Source organism: Artemia franciscana, chromosome 2, assembly GCF_032884065.1.
Source record: "Artemia franciscana chromosome 2, ASM3288406v1, whole genome shotgun sequence".
Classification (NCBI taxonomy): Eukaryota; Metazoa; Arthropoda; class Branchiopoda; order Anostraca; family Artemiidae; genus Artemia; species Artemia franciscana.
In genome coordinates this window covers 26278564-26303544 of record NC_088864.1, presented here as the reverse complement: position 1 = coordinate 26303544, position 24981 = coordinate 26278564, and the positions used below count along the sequence as shown (strand labels likewise).

The 24981-nt window shown below is 34.8% G+C and overlaps 1 protein-coding gene across 5 annotated transcripts in view; it reads left to right on the top strand.

The window, feature by feature from the left end:
* LOC136039363 (kxDL motif-containing protein CG10681-like) overlaps positions 1-24981 on the top strand; it is a 44364-nt gene that overhangs the window by 18756 nt on the left and 627 nt on the right. For 4 of the 5 annotated variants that reach the window (XM_065723055.1, XM_065723040.1, XM_065723048.1 and 1 more), the window contains exon 3: positions 16073-16272. In XM_065723055.1, coding sequence (XP_065579127.1) covers positions 16073-16272 — 200 coding nt within the window. Of the gene's footprint in view, positions 1-4918; positions 5005-16072; positions 16273-24981 lie in introns of all 5 variants that reach the window. The other variant, XM_065723062.1, reaches the window with a different exon arrangement.

Below are 24981 nucleotides of genomic sequence, written 5' to 3'. Positions count from 1 at the left end.
GAAAAGTTGGACCTTCGTTTTTTTTTATTAAGGTCGATCTACCAGGTTGTAAGCCAATGCTATTTTCCTATAGCAGTGAAATGCTTATTAACAACAGACACGAGCAGATTCTTTGATGAAAAAATTACTGTGGCTTCGTTAAAAGCTTTAACATGAATAGGCTGGAAAAATTTGCATTTCTTTTCTTTAGAGTTTGATAAAAAATTAATTTGTGGGGACACCTCTAATTTTTAAAAGTAGTAATAAAACTATTTTTACAAGACGTAGAACATTGTAAAGTAACCCCTTGATTTGCCACAAGATTCTAAAATTTTTGGCCGTGAATTTTTTTATTTTCTATTATCAGTTTTCTTTAAAATTGACCATTTAAGATATGCTTACTTTACTATTTATAAGGGGTGTACTAATCATTCAGCTTTGATTTTTGTGTCGTTTTGTAGATCTTATACCGATAAATAATCACAAAGATTCTTAAGTTTGCAGTTATAAGATATGATTTTTAGCAATAATTTTTAATATCCAAAATCTCCATATTTCTCATTGGCTTAAGTTGACCAGTTAGCTTAAGTCAACAGTCTTTAGATATTCTGGTACACTCCTCAAGGAGTAATTAAGCCAGTGAGAAAGAAGGAAATCTCGTTTACGTTTTGGGAAATCTTGTTCGCTTTCAACCAGGGAGATTCGCGTTAAAATGAAAATGAAAACTACTTACTTCATCTAGAAATACGTTGCCAATAATGACAGGAAAAAAAAGACACTATTAGCGACAGAGGAAGAAAGAAAAAGAAAACCAAAAGAGAAAAAGAAAGAAAAAACACAAAAACCAACTAGTCGAAATTTTTTTAATAAAAAAAAGGAAAGACTTGCTTGCTACAGGTGCTTGTGTCAACCTCGGAATTTTCGTAATCTGATGTTTGAACTAATTTTAACAGAATGCTTATCTCAAAATTTTGGTCTTATGGGTTTGGGGGGAACTACCACTACCAATGGGTGCTGTAAACGGGCCTCTGATAATGAATGTCCGTCAACATCTCCAAATGTAAATAGGCTCTTTAAAAATCTGAACCGTTAAACAATTTTTTAGAATCCACACTACCTTTTTATTTGTAAGTAAAATTAAAATGATATGGCCGATAAAACTTTTAATTAAGGCAGTAAAAGTAGAAATGAAAAATGATAAATATACTAAAAAAAACCTCAATATTCCAGCTTCCCATCTCGAAGCCTTTATCAAGAGGGGAAAAGGTAAAACGGTATAGAAAACTAGATCAAACCCTGAATATATACTAGAATATACTATAAAAAAGTTGGTGAAAAAAATATATAAAATCATATGCTTATATATAGCCTATATAGCCTACAAGTACTACGAACGCTGCCACATATTTTACTTTGCATCTTTTTTATTGCGATTCATTGTGTCACTAACTGTTGCTTGTTTACTAACCGCAGATTTCGTTGTGCGTCATTTTCATCTATGATATAAAGTGATTCTCGCTGTTGCTTATCTTGCAAGTTTTGTTCTGCAACATTCTCATTCCTGATTCGTTGTCACGTGTCTTCTAACAGCAGATTTCGCTGTGTTTATTTTTTGTCCATCGTTACCTCAAAAATTTTCCATATTTTTTGCTTTAGCTGTTTGAATCCATTGTACAACTTTGCATGGCGTCATGGACTGCGAAAAACTTCTTTCCCTGCTTTATCTATAGTACTTTTTCCCGTTTAATTACATTGTTACATCATTCAGAACATTCAGGCATGTTCCATTGAATTTACTGTCCAAAATATCCAAATTACGCAACAAAATAACTATCGTGTTATTCTTTACTTATAAGTTCAAGGGTGGCAAATCATCAAATTAAATTGAATTAAAAAATTCTGGCATGAATTCAATTCCTCCTTTATATTAATCCTTCTCAGAATCATAACGCTTATAAGATTTGTATTTTAGTCTCAGCAATAATTTCTCTTGCTTCATTTCTGAGCAGAACTAAAATAACGGGTTCCTTTATACCAATGTGATCTTGCTTTGCCTCCTAAACGCAGATTTGGTATTAATCTCTTTCGTTGTAATTCTTACTGTCGTTTCTCTTCTAAATGCAGATTTCGTTGTGTATTATTTTCGTTGCTATTTCATTGGTGGTTCTTTGTGATTCTTCTTGTTGCAAATTTTGCTGTGATTCATTTTCACTCATAATTACCTCAGACTTTTTTCCATGCCTTTCGCTGTTGGTGTCGATTCTCCACCTTGTATAATTGCGCATGCGTACGGGTAGGGTTATTCCTGTGAAAAATGGTGAAGTTGCTCTTTAAATGGAAAAAATGTAACAGAATAATTATGAAAAGCATTTTTTTTCAAAATTAAGGCTCTAAATATATTTCCCATATGGGAATTTTTTCAGGTTAGAAAATGCTACTGTACCATTTTTTAGAAAACATTATCGAGTCGATTAAAAAAAGATACATACATAAAGATATACAGTTATAAATCAAATATCCTGAAATATATATTATATGCAAAGGATAAACGGGTAGGAGGAATTGAATTCATGTCGAAGTTTTCAATGTGTAATATAACTATTTCAGATAGCACAAGAACTGGCACATTCCTGGTTGTTGCTGAATTATACAACGCAATTACAGTAAAATATACCGATTGTGGAAAATACAGGAAAGAAGTCTTTTTGGTATTTATCACGTCATTTAAAATTAAAATTTATCAAACAGTTCGTGGTAACGAACTGTAGTAAGGAGCGACCCGGCTCAATAGTAACCAAAACTCTAAAAAATCGAATTTTGATACCAATAGCTACATGAAAAGAATCGCATTTTAATGCTGATTTTAAATATATAAGGTTAATCAAGTTTAGTCTTACCCATTAAAAGTTACGAGCCTAAGAAAATTTGCGTTATTTTAGAAAATAGGGGGTAATACCCCCTAAAAGTCATAGAATTTTAACTCTATGAAAATTACACCAGCAGATTCAGCGTATAAGAGAACCCTACTGTAGAATTTGTTTGTTTGAATTTTTATTTTTTTTGTTTTTTTGTTGTTTTTTTTTGTTTTGTTTTCCCAGGGTTGATCGTATTGACCCAGTTGTCCTAGAATGTTGCGAGAGGGCTCATTCTAACGGAAATGAAAAGTTCTAGTGGCTTTTTTAAGTGACCAAAAAAATTGGATGGCACCTAGGCCCCCTCCCACGCTAATTATTTTCCCAAAGTCAACGGATAGAAATTCTGAGATAGCCATTTTATTCAGCGTAGTCGAAAAACCTTATAACTATGTCTTTGGGGACGACTTATTCCCCCACAGTCCCCGTGGGAGGGACTACAAGTTACAAACTTTGACCAGTGCTTACATATAGTAATGGTTATTGGGAAGCGTACAGGCGTTTTCAGGAGGATTTTTTGGTTGAGGGATGGGTTGAGAAAAGGGGGATACGCTGGGGGAACTTCCCATCGAGGACTTTGTCATGGGGGAAGAAAATTTCCATGAAGGCAGCACAGGATTTACTAGCATTATTAAAAAAAAAAAACAATGAAAAAATAAATATGAAAAAGTTTTTTTCAGCTGGAAGTAAGGAGCAGTATTAAAACTTAAAACGAACAGAAATTATTACCCATATGAGGGGCTCACCTCCTAATACCTCGCTCTTTACGCTAAAGTATTTTTAGTAATGTCAACTATTTATTCTACGGCTTTTGTGATTCAGGGGTCATTCTTAATGAATTGGGACAAAACTTAAGATTTAGTGTAAAGAGAGGGGTAAAGAGAGGGGTACTGACAAGCAGGCGAAAGGGAATAACTGTCCTTGCGACACGTGGGATTGAACCTACTAACCTTCGGTCAGAAAGTACGGCTGTATCCACTACGCCATCACAAGGCATGAATATGGATGATTCTTCTATAACTTGATTAATTTACTTGAAGCAGTAACTATTTAATGGTTGGTGTCCATATTTTAACTACGATGAACGTGAACACAAAACATGATGCTTTTATTATCCGCTTTTGTAATTTAATAATTGTTCCTTCAGGAAATCAAATTTTGAGACCCGAAAGGGGCCCTAAAAGGTAAATCAACTCTTATTAACCCAAATTTTAAAAAATATATTCCTAAAAATTGCATTTAATGAGAAAATAGTCATTTATAACCGATTCAGAATTGGTATACTATTGATCGAGAGGCCCCCTTCCACGCTAATTATTTTCCCAAAGTTAACGGATCAAAATTCTGAGAGAGTCATTTTATTCAGCGTGGTCGAAAAACCTTATAACTGTGTCTTTGGGGACGACTTAATCCCCCACAGTCCCCATGGAAGGGGCTAGAAGTTACAAACTTTGACCAGTGCTTACATATAGTAATGGCTACTGGGAAGTGTACAGACGTTTTCAGGGGGATTGTTTGGTTGGGAGAGGGATTGAGAAGAGGGGGATATGTTGGGGGAACTTTCCATCGAGGAATATGTCATGCGGGAAGAAAATTTCTGTAAAGGGAGCGCAGGATTTTCTAGCATTATTCACAAAAAAAAAACAATGAAAAAATAAATATGAAAAAGTTTTGTCAACTGGAAGTAATTGGCAGCATTAAAACTTCAAACGAACAGAAATTATTACGCATATGAGGGGTTTACCTCCTCGTCATACCTCACTCTTTACGTTAAAGTATTTTTAGTAATTTCAACTATTTATTCTACGGCACACACTTATAGTAATGGTTATTGGGAAGTGTACAGGCGTTTTCAGGAGGACGTTTTGGTTGGGGGAGGGGTTGAGAAGAGGGGGATATGCTGGGGGAACTTCCCATCGAGGAATTCTTCATGGGGGAAGAAAATTTCCATGAAGGGAGCACAAGATCTACTAGCATTATTTAAAAAAAAAACAATGAAAAAATAATATAAAAAAGTTTTTTTTCAGCGGGAACACTTGCCTTGCGACACGTGGGATTGAACCTACTAACCTTCGGTCAGAAAGTACGGCTGTATCCACTACGCCATCACAAGGTATTAATATGGATGATTCTTCTATAACTTGATTAATTTACTTGAAGCAGTAACTATTTTATGGTTGGTGTCCATAATTTAACTACGATGAACGTGAACACAAAACATGATGCCTTTTTATCCGCTTTTGTAATTTAATAATTGTTCCTTCAGGAAATCAAATTTTGAGACCCGAAAGGGGCCCCAAAAGGTAAATCAACTCTTATTAACCCAAATTTAAAAAATATATTCCTAAAAATCGGGTTTAATGAGAAAATAGTCATTTATAACCGATTCAGAATTGGTATTTATTATTTCAATTACTCTCAATATTGCAACGCTATCTATCTTCCATCTATCAAACAGTTCGTGGTAACAAACTGTAGTAAGGAGCGACCCGGCTCAATAGTAACCGGATCTCTAAAATATGGAATTTTGATACCAATAGTTACGTCAAAAGAATCGCATTTTAATGCTGACTCTAAATATAAAAGTTTCATCAAGATCAGTTATACCCATCAAAAGTTACGAGCCTGAGAAATTTGCCTCATTTTAGAAAATAGGGAGAAACACCCCCTAAAAGTCATGCAATCTTAACGAAAATCAGATTCAGTGTATCAGAGAACCCTTTTGTAGAAGTTTCAAGCTCCTATTTACAAAAATGTGGAATTTTTTGCCAGAAGACAGATCACGGATACGTGTTTTTTTTTTGTTTTTTTTTCCAGGGGTGATCTTATCGACTGAGTGGTCCTAGAATGTCGCGAGAGGGCTCATTCTAACGGAAATTGAAAGTTCTATTACCCTTTTTAAGTGACCAAAAAAATTGGAGGGCACCTAAGCCCCCTCCCGCGCTCATTTTTTCCCAAAAGTCACCGGATCAAAAGTCTAAGATAGCCATTTTATTCACCATAGTCGAAAAACCTAAAAACTATGTCTTTAGGGACGACTTACTCTCCCGCAGTCCCCGTGGGAGGGGCTGCAAGTTACAAACTTTGACCTGTGTTTACATATAGTAATGGTTACTGGAAAGTGTACAGACGTTTTCAGGGGGATTTTTTTGGTTTATGGGGGAGATTTGAGGGGGGGGGTTACTTTGGAGGATATTTCCATGGAGAAACTTCTCGTGGTTGGAGAGAATTTCAATGAAGAGGGTGCAGGATTTTCTAGCATTATTTGAAAAAAATTATGAAAAAATTAATATGAAAAGTTTTTTCTACTGAAAGTAAGTTACAGCATTAAAACTTAAAACTAACAAAAATTATTACGAATATGAGGGGTTTACCTCCTCGTTATACCTCACTCTTTACGTTAAAGTATTTTAAGTAATTTCAACTATTTATTTTACGGCCTTTGTGATTCAGAGGTCATTCTTAAGGAAGTGGGACAAAATTTAAGCTTTAGTATAAACAGCGAGGTATCGACGAGGGTTGAACCCCCTCATATACGCAATAAATACATACGAATATAGAAGTTCGTTACGTAAGTCAATTCGTAAGTTACGTATATTTTTACCAATGAAAACGTTTGTTAAGAATCTATATTTTTAAAAATAAGTTGTCTGTCTGTCTGTCGAGTGACGTCACTGTCCGCATATGACGTCTGAATTGTTTCATCATATACCAATTCAAAAACGAATGTATTCAAGCCGAAGTAGCTCAGTTGGTAAAGCGTTATGTTCCAGGTTCTAGGTTCGAGAGGTTCCAGGTTCGAACCTTGGCTTTAGCATTAATACAAAAGAAGAAAAAAACTAAAAAAGGTAAAAACTACAAAAAAACTAAAAAAAGGTAAAAAAACTAAAAAAGAAAAAAACTAAAAAAAACCTAAAAAAAAAGGTAAAAACTACAAAAATAAAAAGAAAAAAAACTAAAAACTAATAAAAAAAACATTAATACAAAAGAAGAAAAAAACTAAAAAAGGTAAAAACTACAAAAAAAACTCAAAAAGAAAAAAAAACTAAAAAAAAGCTTAAAAAGAAAAAAAAACTAAAAGCTAATAAAAAAACAAAAAACTGAAAAAGAAAAAAAAAACTAAAAAAGGAAAAAAACTGAAAAATAAAGGAGAAAAAGAAAACTAAAAAAAATAAAAATAAAAAAAAAACTAGAAAAGGTTAAAACTACAAAAAAACTAAAAAGAAAAAAGAAAAAAAAAACTAAAAAAGCTAAAAAAAAGGTAAAAACAAAAAAAAACTAAAAAGCAAAAAAGGGAAAAAATAAAAAATTTATTTCATCATATACCAATTCAAAAACGAATGTATATACAGACCGGGACACGACTGGGACACAAGGACACAACTACAACGGGGACGCCGGGAGGCACAGGGGGGATATATAAATGACGATGGGGACACAGGGAATGTTCGATTAGCAATCACCATCAACAAAGCTCAAGGGCAATCATTAGAATAATGAGGCATAAATTTTTATACGAATAGTTTTTCCCATGGACAATTATATGTTGCATGTTCAAGAGTCGGTAAACCGGACAATCTATTTATATGTACAGACAATGGGACAGCGAAGAATGTTGTATATTCGCAAGTTTTACGTAGTTAAAAACATATATATATATATATATATATATATATATATATATATATATATATATATATATATATATATATATATATAGATATATATATATATATATATATATATATATATATATATATATATATCTATATTCACAGGTGGGACACAGAAACACAACTACAATGGCGCATAACGAATATGGCGTGTAACGACCTACGCCTGAGGGGGGCTTGTAGGGGGGCACGAAGCGCCCCTACCAACTAGGTGTTGGGGTGGCACGAAGCGCCACCCCAACAGCTAGTCTATATATAAAAACATAGTGTCTGTCCGTCTGTCTGTTACACTATTTACAACACTTACTGTTACATTTACTGTTACACTATTTACACTATTTACCCTGTATTTTGATTACGCTGATGATTTAAGCTTCCTAGATCAAAGTGTGAGCAAAATGAATGAACTTTTAGAGATCTTGTGAGTTCAGGGAGCTAGAATAGGTTTAAAAAATTATATTAAGAGTACTAAGTCTCTAAGGCTAGGAATAAGTGAAGGTGAAAAGCTGAAGCTGGGTAACGAAAAGTTTGATCAGGTGGGCAGCTTCGCTTCCATTTGTAATATTAATAGTAAAGACGGAGGGAGCAGTGAAGATGTTAAAAATAGCATAGCCAAGGGTCAGGGTGTTTTTTCATAGTTGAATAAAGTTTAGAAGAATAGGAATATAAGTCTGCAAACAAAGACTAGAATTTTGGAAGCCACAGTGATGGTAGTGGTCAGATATGGCTCTGAACCATAAGTGATCCGAAAAGCGGATGAAGATTTACTAGTTGTTTTCCAGAGAAATTGCCTACGGATTGTTCTGGGTACCCGGCTGACAGACCGTATTTTAAAATCTAGTCTGTATGAAAAGTTTGGTTCAATCCTACTTTCTAGGGCTATGATGAGAGAAAGGTTGAGATGGCTAGGGCACGTTTTGCGAATGAAGGATAACAGATTGCTGAAGATTGTTCTTTTCGGCCAACCATCTTGGGCTAAACGGAAAACAGGTCGTCCGCGATTTGGGTGGGAAGATGTCATGAAGAAAGATTTGAAAGAAATAGGAACTTCCTTGGAGGGTGTAAAGAGGGAAGCTTTGAATAGATTGGGATGGAGCAGGCGCGTGTGTAGCTGTGTTTGCCTCAGGTGGCGTAGTGCTGTGTTGAGTTAGTAGTAGTAGTAGCTAGTTCTTGCTATGCAACAATAGGAAAAGGGTAAAAATGAAATTTGTGTGGGGTTTATCCCTTAGCATAAACAAGAATGAGGAAGATTGTAGATTAAATCGTATTTATTACATTTAATTGCATCATATTATATATACGCATCATATTATTAGCAGAAATAAACGTTCGCATAAATGCGTATCGTATTTATTAGCAAAAAAGGAGCCAGAGCCTCACATAATTCTGGTATTTTAGAAGAAAATTAAGCCAAAGGTAGTAAACAGACTCACAAGTGAGATTTTTTAATAAAGGTAAAATAGTTAAATAAACTTTGGGAATATTGATGCCGATTTGAGAACAAAACGTTCTTCTGCTAGATTTGCAAAGGCAATATTTAATTCATTTTTTAGAACATAAACTCAAAAGCCTGTTTTTTATTTTATTCATTTAACTGTATATACCTATGTTATGCATGATTACTTTTAATTAAAATCCCATGCAAGAAGGCGAAATTCAACCTTTTGCTTTTAGAGAATGTTCTACTCCAGTTTGTTTGGCACTGTGTACTGGTCTTTTCACCATTCGGGATTTTATATATAACTTTACTAAACGATAATAGTTTTTTTCTTTTTGTGTTGCATAGCATATATCATTTCCTTGTATTATTCCCTTGTATGTTTTGGCTGTTTAAGCTTTTTTTAGCTTATAAAAGCTTCTTGACATGAAGCTGATATATTCAGGCTTTTTTTAGTAGATGTATTTTCTTCGGTCTTAAGTAGGAATTTGGGCTCCTTTTACATATTTTCATTTCACTTTAATTATGAATGTACAAGGAGTTTGGTTAGAAAATTGTTTACAACTTTTTATAAACAACAAAATTAATGAATTCTTTAGCAAGTAAAAGTCATAGATCTTCTTATTTTGGTTATAATTGATAAAAGTCTGTTAATCGAATTTAATGCAAATTTCCGGAAACAAATCTAATAAGCTAAAAGAAATCAGGTACGAGTTGAACCAGGCAAATATTCAACAACATCCATTTTATTCCTACAAAATACAGAATGCATAGCTCTTTAGCCTCTTAAACAAGAGCAGACGGCTTAAATCCGAACTAGGCACCTATTAGAAGGAGCAAAACTGCCGTGCCAATTCCGAATCTTATTAAAGATTCATTCCCTCTTAAGATTAGCTAGGATTCCTAGGATATGGCGTCAGTTTCATTAGTGTGAATAAAATTATTCATCTTAATGAGTTGGATTTGTAAGAAAAAAGATAAACTAGAATTTAATTAATTAAGTACAATAGCAGAAATACACCTGACACTTTAATTTTTCCTAAGTTGAATAATAGAGATAAAAATTCAAGGTAATAATGAAAATTGTTTCGCAAAGGAAAACGAATACCTTCAGAAAACGAAAAATTTATCATAGTAAAATCAAAAATAATTTTTCCTACAGGAAAATAAAGAGCGGCTTCGAAATGTCAAATGAATAGAAATTGCCCTAATATGAAGGTTCTAGTGCCTCCTCATATTTAAAACACAAGATCATGTGCAAATAAAGGTTTAGTACGCTGGGTTGATTTATTTGCGAATGAAGACACGTGGAATGGGTGGCTTAATTGGGTTTGACCAATTAATACCATCAAAATTGAGCTTAATGTTGCTCTTAAGCTAAGCTAGGATAATGTATCCGATTTTTTTTTTACGATGGACGTATATTTTATGCAATTAAAAACTTCTCTAAAGGATTCTTATTATCTCTTTTTTCAAAACAATAAGTAAGCCGTATACCTCAGTGATAAACTTTTAGGTATGCTGAGGAGTATAGTAAACTTTGGTTTCAATGTGCTGCTTGGGTTTCTCAGTAAATCAGCTGAAAACTGCATATCTAACATACATACGTCCCATGTTAGAATATGCATGTCCCGTCCCGTTTGGGGGCCTCAGATTCATTATATTGAATATCTTAGTGATGATGTGGAAGGAGTCCAGAAAAGAGCAATTAAAATCCTCCTTGGATAATAATTTGTAGATTGTAAGTCTGCTCTTGAGTCTTTGAAGAGTGAAAATCTTCGAAATTGCAGGATTTGAGTTGATAGTGAGTTTCGAGTAATTTCTCCTTGCTAGCCCCAAGCAACAACGTTTTCTACCCCCTGCTGCCAACTCAGTAATTAATACCAAAAAGAAGAACAAATTAGTGTCAGTGCCTTGTAGAACTAATCGATTTAACAATTTATTCGTGCCTTTTTTACCGGTGCCTGTAACAAAATCCATTAGGACTAGGTTTGTAAATCACAGCGAAATTTAGTTTGTGATTTTTATCTATGACTATGAAAGCTGTCTTTAAATTAATGATTTCCGATTTCAAATCATTTCTTTCTCGAAAATTAAGATATTTGATTGTAATAGAATAATGTTTGTAGCTCTTTTTTATGTTTGAAATTCCAAATCTGAACAAAAACGTGAGACATTCATAACATGAAAACCTGAACATACACTTGGCATACTTGTTCCTCAGTGCATTTAAGTTTACTGTTTATAAGTTTATGTGTTTCAGGTTCTGAGTCTAAATAAAAGGAGAATAAGGGAATTACTTTCAGAAGATTTGCTAATGGAGTTTGTATGCTAATTAATAAATGCATTTAAGTCCTTCTAGGACATTTATCAGGACATTAACGAAATTTACCTAGACAAGGATACCATCTATCCCTATTTGTACCGACATGGGCATTGAAATTCGTAAAATTTATCTGAGTCACAACTTCTGTCAGTCGATTCTACAAGGGCATATACCACTATGACTGATACCCTTCACATTTTAGTCATAAAATTAGTGATTAGTATTCTATTATTAATACCTTCCCAGCCTAAATAAGACTTAGCAGCTTCCTTATTCCCCATGAGCCCTACTTCCTGTCTATTTACCCCACTCTTCTTGCGTCTAAGTACCACCTAACTTCCTACCTCTGAGATACGAGTTTCTGAAACTCCTAATAAGTCCAGTTCGAAACTTCTGAATCCGTCAGTCACAATGTCGATACGATAGTCATTTCTTAACGTTTTAACGTTCCAAAGTGGCAACTTTCATATTTCTTAAATCGCTGGAATTATTAGGGCCTCATGAACAGCAATAATCCCAGAACCAGTGTCGGGCTGGGGCTAACATATCTTCTCAAGTCTACACGAAGCGGTTAAGCCAGCTTAGAAACAGAGAGCAAGAAGTCCCCAGAACCTCCAGTATGAAAGAAGGCTCTGTGCAACCCTGGACTCATCTTGGTCACAACACTTGGTCTTTCTGCACTTGGTAGTGCTCTTCTATCAACAAGAATTGAAATCCTGTACAGACAATCTCAAGCTTGTTACCTCTGACTCATTATATTTCCATCCCTACAAATATTATGCTACTATGAGGAGGCAACCTGCATTAGACAACTTAATTAGGAAGATGTTTTTTAGCCCAAAAAAGCCCACCAAAACAAACCAAAGCCAGAAAAAATTATCCGTTCATCAGAATCCAATACAATTACTCTTTCATTTGCTAGGCTATAATTTCCTTGAGGACGCCACTCTTCAAGGGCATCCGGCAGTGCTCTTAGCAGTCACAATTTTGGTTGAGAAAACTCCCGAAAAGTCCACCCTGATGCCACTATGAGGCCACGCAAGCAGGGTTTCCACTGTCAGGAATAGGGAATTAGAAAGGAACCTATGGCAGAGTAGAGACCACAAACCATCTCGCAGCACCGGAACACTTCCAATCTTTTATACCCAGCCTATCCTTGTCAGCCCCCCCCCCCAACTTAATATTTTCTGGGATTTGAAAACTTAATATCATTAGCTGTTCCTGAGACGGTACAGGTTCGCCCTGATAACAATCTTTAACCATACAGTGTCTTTTGATTTAGTCTAACAGCCCTGAAAGGTTCTACATAATACCCTAAGCCGTACCTGAAATGTTCCAGATGCGACCTTTTGACAAGATAGATACACAGAATATATTTTGATTAAGTTCGTCACACCCTGAAAGTCGATGTGCAAAAAGTGGGGTAATATAGTAGCAATGGTGCTTGGTAGTTTCAAGTTTGTTGGCAGATTTTATCTAAAAATACCAGTTTACATTTAAAACTACTTTTAGCTCAAAGAAAAGATGTCAAAACACAAGCTGTGCTGCTAAAGTGTTAAATTCTGTCAAATTCTGCTACTGGTAGCTTTGAAACTTTTTCCATACCTGTCTGAAAGCTTTGAAACTTTTTCCATACCTGCCTGAAAGTTTCAACTTAATACCTTAGTTGTTCCTGACATATTGCAGATGCACCCTTTTGACCACTTGGATACTTGTAGTGTCTTTGGATCTAGCTCAACATCCTCCTCCCAGAGATTAGATTTGTTGCAAAATATGTAGGACAAAACTCATGAAAGTTCTTGATTGCAAAATTTGGTCTGTCTAATTTTATGAAGTTGACAAAAAGCATTTAATAAAGAAGGGTGTGTTGCTGCACAGCTCCAGTATTAAAAAAAGATAAATAAAATAAAAAAATACCATTGGTGCTGCCCAAATCTTGCCCAAATATTTTCGCCCAGAGAGGGTGAATCCTCGAAATACTCCATTTTTGGAACAGTTTGTGGTAACGAACTGGAAGTAAGAAATTACTCAGGCTCAATTGAATCCAAAACTCTAAAAAAAAGAATTTTGATACCACCAGATACATTAAAAGAATTGAATTTTATGTTGATTCCAAATATAGAACGTTCATTAAGTTTAATGTTACCCATCAAAACTTACGAGCCTGAGAAAATACCTAATTTTCGAAAAAAAGGGCTGGAGAACATCCCCAAAAATTTAAGAGATCTTAGTTAAAATCGCACCATTAGATTCAGCGTATCAGAGAACTATACTGTACACGTGTAGAGGTTTCAAGCTCCCTAAATACAGAAATGTAGAATTTTGCTTTCTTTTTTTGGCAGAAGAAAGATCACAGATCCGTTTTTTTTTTTTTTTTTTTTTTTTTTTTTTTTTTTTTTTTTTTTTTTTTGTCAATGTAATTGAAAATCAATAGTTTTAGTCCCCTTTTTATTGATCGAAAAGATTGGAGGAAAACTAGTCTCCTTCCCACGCCCCTTTTTCCCCAAAGAGGTCCAATCGAAATTTTGAGATTGCCATTTGAGTCAGCGTAGTTTGAAGGTCCAAGAACAATGCCTTTGGGTATGAAATGACCCCCATAATTCCTAGTGAAAGGGCTGTAAGTTATAGAATTTGCCCATTATTCACATCTAGTATTTGCTATCAAAAAGTTCGTGGCAACGAACTGTAGTAAGGAGCGACCCGGCTCAATAGTAAACGAAACTCTAAAAAACGGAATTTTGATGCTAAAATATACATCAAAAGAATCAGATTTTCATGCTGATTTTAAATATATAAGTTTCATCAAATTTAATCTTTGTCATCAAAAGTTACGAGCCTTATTTTAGAAAATAGGGGAAAACACCCCCTAAAAGTCACAGAATCTTAACGAAAATCACACCATCGCATTCGGCGTATCAGAGAATCCTATAGCAAAATTTTGAACCTCCTATCTACAATGGAGCAACATTAAAACTTAAAACGAACAGAAATTACTCCGTATATGAAATGGGTTGTCCCCTCCGCAATCCCTTGCTCTTTACGCTAAAGTTTGACTCTTTGCCACAATTCTGCTTTTTAAGACAATTAAAAGCTTTAGCGTAAAGAGCGAGGGATTGTGGAGGGGACAACCTATTTCATATACGGAGTAATTTCTGTTCGTTTTAAGTTTTAATGTCGCTCCTTACTTTCAGTTAAAAAACCTAGTTTTTTTATGTAATTAAAATATAGGGAACTGTTTTGGCCGGTATTTTCTGCGGGAATTTGTTTTGGGAAAGAAAGTCTTCGAGGGGAATTTTATAGGGGAATTTTATAGGGGAGATTTTACATGGGCGGGGAGGGGCAGGAAAGGGGATTTTCTGGTATTATTTGAAAAACTTTCAGAAATTAAATAAAAAAAAGTTTCTTCTACTGAAAGTAATAAGCAGCATTGTAACTTTAAACACAAAGAAATTATTCTATAACGTTAAAATTTGACGTTTTGTCATAATTATTTTCGAAAGACAGTTCATAGACAAGGTTCGTTGGACTTGAATCAAAAGTATTTTTAAAGAACATCAATGCTTTACCGTAAAGAGCTACGTTGAGCAAGGGACACCCCCCCCCTCATATATTGAAAAATTCTGTTCGTGTTAAGTTTTAATGTTACTTCTTACTTTCAGTTGAAAAACTGATTTTTGTTATATTTAATCTCGAGTAGAAGCAACAAAAAGACAATTGCACTGCTCTGCTTGGAATAAAACCCTATAGTTCAATTTATGATAATCATAGATTATAAGTGTAAGGACGAGGTATGACATGATTTGAAAACCCCCTTGCATGAATACTTTTTTGGGTTAAGAAGAATCATTGTTCAGCTTCTTTTTTTCCTATTTTTATTTAACTCATAGTGCTTTATGTTAAGTTTTGACTTGAACGACACAGAAATGCTAACATTTTATGGGAAAGCTTAGTCTAATTGATTATCAAATTTTTATGTTGGAATATAGCAGGTACAAAATAATAATTAGCTAATAATTATATTATTAGCTAAATAATTAGCTAAAAGTAACGTCTTTTGTAACAATAATGAAACACGTGTCTGTGTTCACAATCATTTGTATACACTGGTCCATCCCCTTGTGATAGGATTCATTGCTAAGAGAAGGTGCTTGAAGTCACATTATAGATATATTACCTTACGGTTATCACTATTCAGTTGGGTAAATAAGTCACAACAAAGGTAATATATACAGTAATGCACCTTCGTTTCGGAAATGGGCTCATCGCAGCACCACGAACTGACGTGGATAGCGGAGGAACTAGGGTTGTGAGTATTGATTGATTTTCTAACTGTGTCATTTATTCATCCACTACTTGGCATTCAATCAGATCAGATCAAAATGAAATGTTTTTAAAGAAAGTTATTTTATTTAATTATTGAAAGCTATATTAATTAACTGTTCGCGCAATAATTCTTTGTAATTTTTATTATTTTTCTTCATTAAGGTTTTGTTCTAAGTTTACTAATTGAATCACGCACAGAAAACACCAAGAACCAGGTCTTCTAGCCATCGGGTAAAATTTCGTCATTTTGCACACGCGAAAGAGGAGCCAAAGAGAAATACACAACACATGATGTGCCCCGAAACTCTTCAATAGAGAAAACAGGATCGCGCATTACTGTGTAAAATACCTTCGCTGTGTAAATAAGTTTATTAAAAAGAGGGTAAGACTTTATCTCCTTTCAAAATTGTTTTCTTTCCAGGCTTCAGAGGTTTGAGAAAACAAACGAAATGCTGATCAACTGCAATCATTTATCCTCAACTAGATTTCAGAGTGCGTGCTCCTCTTTCAAACAGCACAATCAAGTTTTGACAGAGCTAAAAAAGGATCTGGATTACATATTCAAAAAATTGAAGAAAGTTAAAACAAAACTTTCAACTACTTACCCAAAAGAGTTTGAAAGTAGGTAGATGCTAATTTGTGCATACTACTAGGATAGTAAATGGTTTTAATTTACAAAATATTCCTGAGAAAGTGAAAAAAAAAAGAAAATCTCCTAGTTTAACTCAACCAAAATCTTGTTTTTAAGGTCAACCATATGTCTGTCCACGTTCGTACTGAAAATACTGCTAAACAAATCGAGCTAAAAGTATAACAATTCGTAGAACAATTTAGAACCGTGAGAATCGCCAAAGACTAGAAGTCAGTGATAAAATTGGGAAAATTTAACTTGTAATGGAATTTCAGTTATGTTTATAAGGACCTAAGGCCTGAGCCCCCGACTTTAGCGAGCAAATGGAGGTGATAAAAGCTACGAGGGGTAAAGACCGGATAACTGCCAAAGAGAAATCATTGCACCATTGCTGAAGCGTGGCCATAGTTGCGAAGGCCGAAGGCCTGAGCTGCTAAATATAAAAAGTGAAGCTAGTGGGATGATCGACCCCCACCCCTGTCTGGGTGCACCTATGGGTCTTTGCTTACACCGGATTCAATTGGCCAATATTTTTGAATTTCCAATCTTGAATATTAGCATGATTGTAATCTTATAAATACACCCGATAATTTTGCATACTGTAGACCTACACTTCCTCCATTTTCTTATTCTCTTTTCTCTCCCTTTCTTTTCTTCCTCTCTCTCTGTTTCTCCCTCTGTCAAATATCGAGTATCCAGTAAATATCAAGACTTCTTGTCACCGATACATCAGAAGGCATCAGGTGGCAAGACAGTGATTAAAAATTAATTTCTTGAAGACTAAGTCGCTTTAACTATTAATAAATGAGGATGAAGTGATAATTTTATGTGCCAAAGTTATCTACCAGGGGAATAGATGTACTGACCTTGGTTGCATTATGACAGGGGTCTCCACACTTTTCAATGTAAGGGCCATATTATATATTTCCCATATTTATGCGGGCCGAAGGGATAAAAAATGAGAGAAAAAAAAACAAATCAGTGCCAATAATTTAATTTCCTCAAATATTAGAGTATAAACATAAAAAAAATTAAAACATATCTTGTTGGAAAAAATCAGGGTAAACTAAATAGACTCCTGCCTTTAGTTTTATGCAATAAAATTAGTGTGACGAATGATACTGTCGTTTTGACTTTAAAATTTCATTAAAATCAGGTTATAGATTAGATGAGCCAATTGTAAGAATAGACTTCAAATGATCATCAGACAAATTTGCTTGATAGTTAGATTCACATACTTCATTTTGGAAAATGTTTGTTCACACATGTATGTTGTACCAAAAATGGAAACAAAACAACGAGCAAACTTTATCAAATTTGGAAACTGATCTGGCTGCAGGCATTTATGAAACCCAATCAGATTTCCTTCTCTACACTTATCTTTCAGCCTGTCATCTGCTTGAAGATCAATAATTTCCATTTGAAATAGAGTTGGAAGATTTTCAGCATTGTAGTCAAATGGATAATGAAAGAGCCTGATTACATTTTTTTTGGCATCAAGGTCAGCAAATCGCTCCTGAAACTGCTTTTTCAAATCTGAATTTATTTCATTTGCAAATGAAGAAGGAAATTCAACTTTACTTTCTGCATGAAATTTTTCACAACATGGAAAATGAGCAAAATCTTAACTTTCACCTGGCTTTCAAGTAGCGCAAGTTTTGCTCTGAATGCCTTGACATGAACAAAGTAGTCACTGATCAAATTTGTTTTGCTTTGCAATTTCAGATTCAAGTGATTAATATGACCTGACATATCTGTAAAAAAATACCAATTTCCAAATCCATTCACAAACTGATAATAATAGCTGAGGTTTATTTTTCTATGTGAGAAATAAATCAATTTGTGATCTGAGCTCCAAGAAATGTTAGCAAAACCTTTCCGCAACTAAGCCATCTAACTGCTGTATAATAAGGCAAGTCAACAAACTCCGAATCAATTTCTTTCAAGAAATCATGGAACTGGCGATGGTTGAGTGCATGAGATCTAATGAAATTAACCAGAGAAACAACCGGTTTCATGACACAAGACATATCAACATATTTTAGGCACAATGCTTGTTGATGGATAAGGCAATGCAGAAAAATGGGTTTTGAGAATCCTCCAACCTCGCAAGCAGTTGTAATTTGCCCAACCAAACCCCGTTTTGTCCCAGACATATTCTTTCCTCCATCAATTGTCACACACTGCACTTGTTTCCATTCGAGGTTATATTCTGCTATAGTTTTACTTACTTCTCTTTTCCAGTTGTTGTGCTGTGCATGCTGTGAACTGATGCTGATTCTTGGGTCACATTAAATTCACTATCAACACCACGAATGGATACTAAGAGCTGAGAGGTATCACACACATCAGTTGATTCATCCAAAGCAAGAGAATACCAGCAAAAGCTTTTTGTTTTTTCCTTTATTTGCCGAATTATGTCGCCTCCTAAATCTTCAATTCTACGAGCAACAGTATTTGACCCAAGACATCATTTTGGAGAGGTTTACTTTTTCTGGACATGCCTCTTCTGCTACTTCCACTATACACTCTTATATGATACTACCATCAGTGAAAGGTTTTCCTTTTTTTGCCAACACACAGGCAACTTTGTAACCGGCTCTAGTTGAAGTTTCATTTTCAGATTTTTTCTTACTGAAAACAGCTTGTTGAGAATGCAGACTGTGCTGAAATGATTCAAACTTTTTAGTGCGTTCTGCTCATGTGATGTGAGAAAAATATTGTATTCCTTCAGAACAGCAACACTTTCTCTACATATGAGGTATAAAGTGCCTTTATCATTTGCTTTCACAAAAAAGTACTTTATTTTCCATTCGTCATTGAACTGACGACACTCACTGTCTACTTTTCTTTTTTTTTGTATTTTCCTTATCTGAAAACATAAGGGTAAAACGAATGAAATAAATTCTACAGGAAAAACAGCTTGTATGTGGTGTTAAAAAGTACACGAATCCTCCATAGCGAATGGTTCGTTGTGAAGACCGCCACTCTGCTTACACGTGAATGCCCAACCGCACCGCTGAGCTCCATTCCGCTCGGCTCTGCTTGTAGTGCGAAAGCATCCTAACCACACACCACGTAGCCGATGACAACACTGTTCGCAACACGTCATCAGTGATCAAACCCTATCAACACCTCAGTTCACTTACCCCACGCTCTATCTCACATTACCGCACAGAATACAACGAAGCCCCACTCGCCCTCCACCCCTTCAATATACAGTTATACACAGCTGATTGGTTGTAATGCACAACACATACATACCAGTACTAGTATCTGTGATTCACACAATCGAGAGAGGGAAACTGACTCGGGCTGAGCCACCTGAGCGCCACCAGTCAACAGCCCCAGCTTTGAATAATTCTACGATGTCAGTCGTGCGATATTTTTTTTTCAAGGTCACCGCACGGGAATTTGTTTGGCGGGCCGGATGAAATTATTGGGCGGGCCGGATGTGGCCCGCGGGCCGTACTTGGGAGACCCCTGCATTATGAGTAAGGAAGGTGGCTGCACTGCAGCCACCTTCCTGCAACCGCTGCAGTGAAGGTGTAATATGCACAACAGCTAAGGTGCACAATGCTTTTTAGCGGTAGAAATATGCTTGGAAGAATAAGAAGATTAATACTTCAATCAAAAGTAGGATAGCAAAAGTCACAGTAATTATAGTTATTAAGTATGGTTTCGAAACTTGGGCGCTTTGGCAAACTGAAGAAGTTATGCTGAAGGATAGTTATTGGTATAACGGTTTTTTAAATGAAAACCGATTTCCTGCAAAATATTGTGTATTTTTGTATTCAGCGGAAGCTGAAAACGAAAAACAGGGTGTCCTTGCATGGCGATTAAATAATAAAAAAAACAAGTTATTTTAACTGCAAGTAAGGAGCGACACTAAAACTTAAAACGAACAGAAATTATTCCGTATATGAAGGGGTTGTCCCCTCCGCAACGCCTCGCTCTTTACGCTAAAGTTTGGCTCTTTCTCACAACTCTACTTTTTAAAACAATTAAAAACTTTTACGTATACAGCGAAGTGTTGCAGAAGGGACAACCCCTTCATATACAGAATAATTTCTGTTCGTTTTAAGTTTTAGTGTCGCTCCTTACTTTCAGTTAAAAAAACTCGTTTTTTTTATTTAATTTCTGAACGTTTTTGAATTAATGCATGTTTTGATTTTGGCTCACCGCACATAAATAATTCAAACGAAATTTGCATATTAATTTTTTTTCTGCTAAATGGCTTTCTCATAGTTTTGATCAGAAGATTTTGATACAAAAAAGGGGGCGGGGGAGAAGGCCTAGTTGTCCTCCAGTTTTTGGTTACTTAAAAAGGCAACTAGAACTTTTTATTTTTTCTACGAACGTTTTTATTAGTAATAAATATACTCAACTTAAGAATAAACTTACGTAACGAACTTCTATATTTGTATGTTTTTATTACGTATATGAGGGGTTCGCCCCTTAGTCAATACCTCGCTCTTTACACTAAAGCTTGAATTTTCTCCCAATTCTTTAAGAATGACCTCCTGAATTCCAAAGGCCGTAGAATAAATAGTTGAAATTACTAAAAATACTTTAACGTGAAGAGCGAAGTATTGTGGAGGAGATGAACCCCCTTATTTACGTAGTAATTTCTGTTCTTTTTAGGTTTTAATGCTGCTCCTTACTTCCAGCTGAAATTTTTTTATTTATTTTCTTATTGTTTTTCTTAAATAATGCTAGAAAATCCTGAAGCCCCGTCATGGAAGTACTCTTCCCTCATGATAAATTCCTCCATGGAAAGATCCTCCCATGTGACCCCTCCCCCCTTTCAACACGAAAAAGTCCCCCTGAAAACGTCTGTACACTTCCCAATAACCATTACTATATGTAAACAATAATCAAAGTTTATAACTTGCAGGCCCTCCCCCAGGGACTGTGGGGGATTGAGTCGTCCCGAAAGACATAATTATTAAGTTTTTCGACTATGCTGAACAAAATGAGTATCTCAGTATCCGGTGACTTTGAGAAATAAATGAGCGTAGGAAGGGGCCTAGGTGTCCTGCGATTTTTTGGTCATTTACAATTTTTAATTTTCGTTAGAATGAGCCCTCTCGTGACATTGTAGGACAACTGGGTCGATACGATCACCCCTGGAAAAAAAAATAAACACGCATCCGTGATCTGTCTTCTGGCAGAAACTACAAAATTTCACATTTTTGTAGATAGGAGCTTGAAACTGCTGCAGTAGGGTACTCTGATACGCTGAATTTGATGGTGTGATTTTCTTTAAGATCCAATGACTTTTATGTGGTGTTTCCCTCTATTTTCTAAAATAAGGCACATTTTCTCAGGCTCGTAACTTTTTATGGGTAAGACTAAACTTGATGAAACTTACATATTTAAAATCAGCATTAAAATGTGATTCTTTTGATGTTGCTATTGGTATCAAAATTTCATTTTTTAGAGTTTTGGTTAATATTGAGCCGGGTCGCTCCTTACTACAGTTCGTTACCACGAACTGTTTGAAAAGACATGAAAGCTTTGTATTTATAAATGGAGGAAATGCTGACAGAAAATTTGTAACAAGATTTAACCAATATTTAAACAGAAAAAAAAAATACTGCAGGCTATAATTATTGAATTTCACAGATATTTATTCTGAAAATTTTAACTTCGCGGCTAACGCAAAGTTTAGATGCCTTTTTATTCTCTCTTTTTTTTTACCTGGCAAGCTACGTCAGCCTCTCTACTCTCTATGATTTTATTTCGAGCTGCAGTTTACGGGAGGAGGTTGATTTTAATGAACCGCAAAGGCAGATCATTATTATAAAAATATCGAAGAATTCTGGTAAAAGCGTTGGGTAAGCCCAAATTTGATGAAACTTATATATTTAAGATCAGCATAAAAATGCGATTTTTTTTTATGTAACTAATGGTATTAAAACTCCTTTTTTAGAGTATCGGTTACTATTGAGCCGGGTCGCTCCTTACTATAGTTCGTTACCACGAACTGTTTGAAGAGATCGTAAGGAAAAATTTAAAAAAGGTTGGAACGCTCTAAGAGGGATCCAAGAGCGTGGCCCTAAACAGGACAAGCTGAAGAAGAAAGCTGCGCATTTTATTGGCTTTAGGATGCCGCGATGAGTTGTTAGAGTAGTGTGGAGTTGTTAGTAGTAGTAGTAGTGAAATAAATGTAAGTGATCATTTAGCAATAGGGACCCTGTAGCTTTAAATATTTTCAACCGCATTTTCCGAAGAAAAACAATCGGAGTTAATGTTTTGTTATTTTGAAGAACAATACCATTCAAATGGAAAGAAACCAAATTGCCAATATATAATTTAAAGCAAAAAATTGTTTCTTCAAAAAGATTGCATGTCAAGGTTTATTTTCATTTGAATAAACTAATTCGAAAAGTTGATCATGCTAACGTTTTAAAGAAAGAGAAAGACGACAGTAAAAATTGAAGTCTAAGGACGACCATTAAATTAATGACGCATAAATTGATTGCAAAAAATGCAGTTGAACATCGTCTAGAATCTAGAAGTCGCAAATTAAATAATATTAACCATCATAAAACTATATTATTTTGTTACTAGCCCTTTTTTATATCTTTATTATGATCTTTCTTACTTGGCAATAAGATCTTTTTAAGAACCACGTCTAATTGACCATAAGGTTTTGCTTGATAGATTTTGTATTGTATTTGGTTCCATTGTGGATGAAAGTCTGTAGCAGATTAGAGGAACAAAAAAGAGCTGAAAGGAGAGACATGGGCTAAAATAGGGTGACAGTAACTCGAGAGCAACTCGAAAAACGTGTTTTTTAAGCTGAACTTAATACTTTATTTTAGAGTTTGTCTCTTCTAAGTTACCCCTCGAATAGATCAATTTAATTAAGCTTTAAACAGTCTGAAGAAATAGCGACCCGTGGAGAGAAATTTATTTTTGTAATCTTGGGACAGGTCTTGTTTCATTACCCCAATAACTTGGTGAAATTATGGCCGCTGTAAATACCCAAACCTCAGGGGTAGTTAAAGAGGTAGGAAGACCCACCAGAAAATCTTTCAGAAGTCCCGATGACTCCTAACTTGAACCAGGAGGTTTTAGTGCTTTGAACTCTTTCACTTTGCAAATTTGTTATTTTATTCTTTCCACCTACCCCCCAAAATTCCTCGCCGAATCCTATTTCTCCCAAACTGATGCTAATGCTTCCGATCGTAAAGTTGGTACTGGTACTGTAAAAAGGATTGAAGTTGGACTGAAAATCGAGGCCTATTCTTTTTTTGTTTTGTTTTTTAGAGTCTTGGTAATGAAGTCGTCTCAATTACAGCTAAAGCTCTAAAAGCAGAAGTTTGGAAATAATATATTCATTAACAATTATCAGTTTTATGCTGATTTCAAACGTTTAAAATTTATCAAGTTTGAAGTAGCCCATCAACAGTAACTTACATAATTAATTTTTTATAAATTTGGGAAATAGGTACCAACTGTAAAAGTGATTTGATATTGATAAAAATTGTACTATAAAATTCTGGATGATAAAAACTCTTCAACAAGATTTTCGGTCGCAAAACTGCGAAAAGATTAAATTTTTTGTAATCAGAAAAGTCGAAACGAAAAATAATAAGTCTGCAAAAGCAACGCGAGTCATGCAGTCCCTGATGGACGGATCCAAACTTTCAAAGAATGTTCTTGTACACGTTTATTCCGTCTCTTGTTCGCAAATACTCAATTCATACTTATTTTATTAGACACCTTTTTTAATTTGTATTTTTTAAATAACTAAATATTAAATTTATAGAGCAAGGGGCTAAGGTTATGGTAGCTTCCCTCACATTTTACAGACAATAGGGAACCTTATATAAAAATTGAACATTATCAAAAAAATTTTAAACAGGTTTTTTTTCAAATGAAAGCTAAGAACGACAATGAAACTTAAAACAAGCAAAAATAATAATATATTTAAGGTGGGTGGGTTCTCATACTTAAATTTATCTGTTCTTGGTGCTAAAACTTCGGTCATTCTTTATTGAGGGTGGGTCTATATCTTTTTTACATGCAAGGAGTTCGATAGTTAATCCCTTTATAGATTAATAAACGGTACACAAAATAAATAAAAAATACAATCACAAAAGGGATTCTTTACTGAGAATGGAATTAATCCGTTTATACATTCTGACGCTTTTGGCGTAAAGAGCATATGAATTTTGCAGCGATGTCCCCCTCCCCATATATACAGAATAATTTCTGCTCTTTTCGATTTTTATTGTCTTTCTTCACTTTCATTAAAAATTTTATTTTTCCTATTGATTCACATAACAGGTCTAAAATAAAATTGAATTTGGGCAATGGATTGCAAATTTGAAATATTTTCTTTATTTTGTATTTCAGATATACAACATCACAAAGACGGGGTTTCCCTCTTTTATAACTCTTATATACATTTCGAATTGTTCAGTTTTTGCTCAAATTCTCTTAACCTGGATTTTCCAGCCATTTCTCGAAAACTAAGGAAGGTTACAGGGAAGATGAGTTGATAGCTCCCTTGCTTTTGCTAGACCCATCAGCCCATTGAGCCTAATAAGAATTAAATGAATTGAAACTAAGGATGAACTTAATGAGAAAAATAATGAAGAAACTAATATAAATTTATTTATGACTGTCCAAAACTAAAGTAAATGTGAACAGGAGATGCCATTGAAGCCTTATTGTTATTTTGG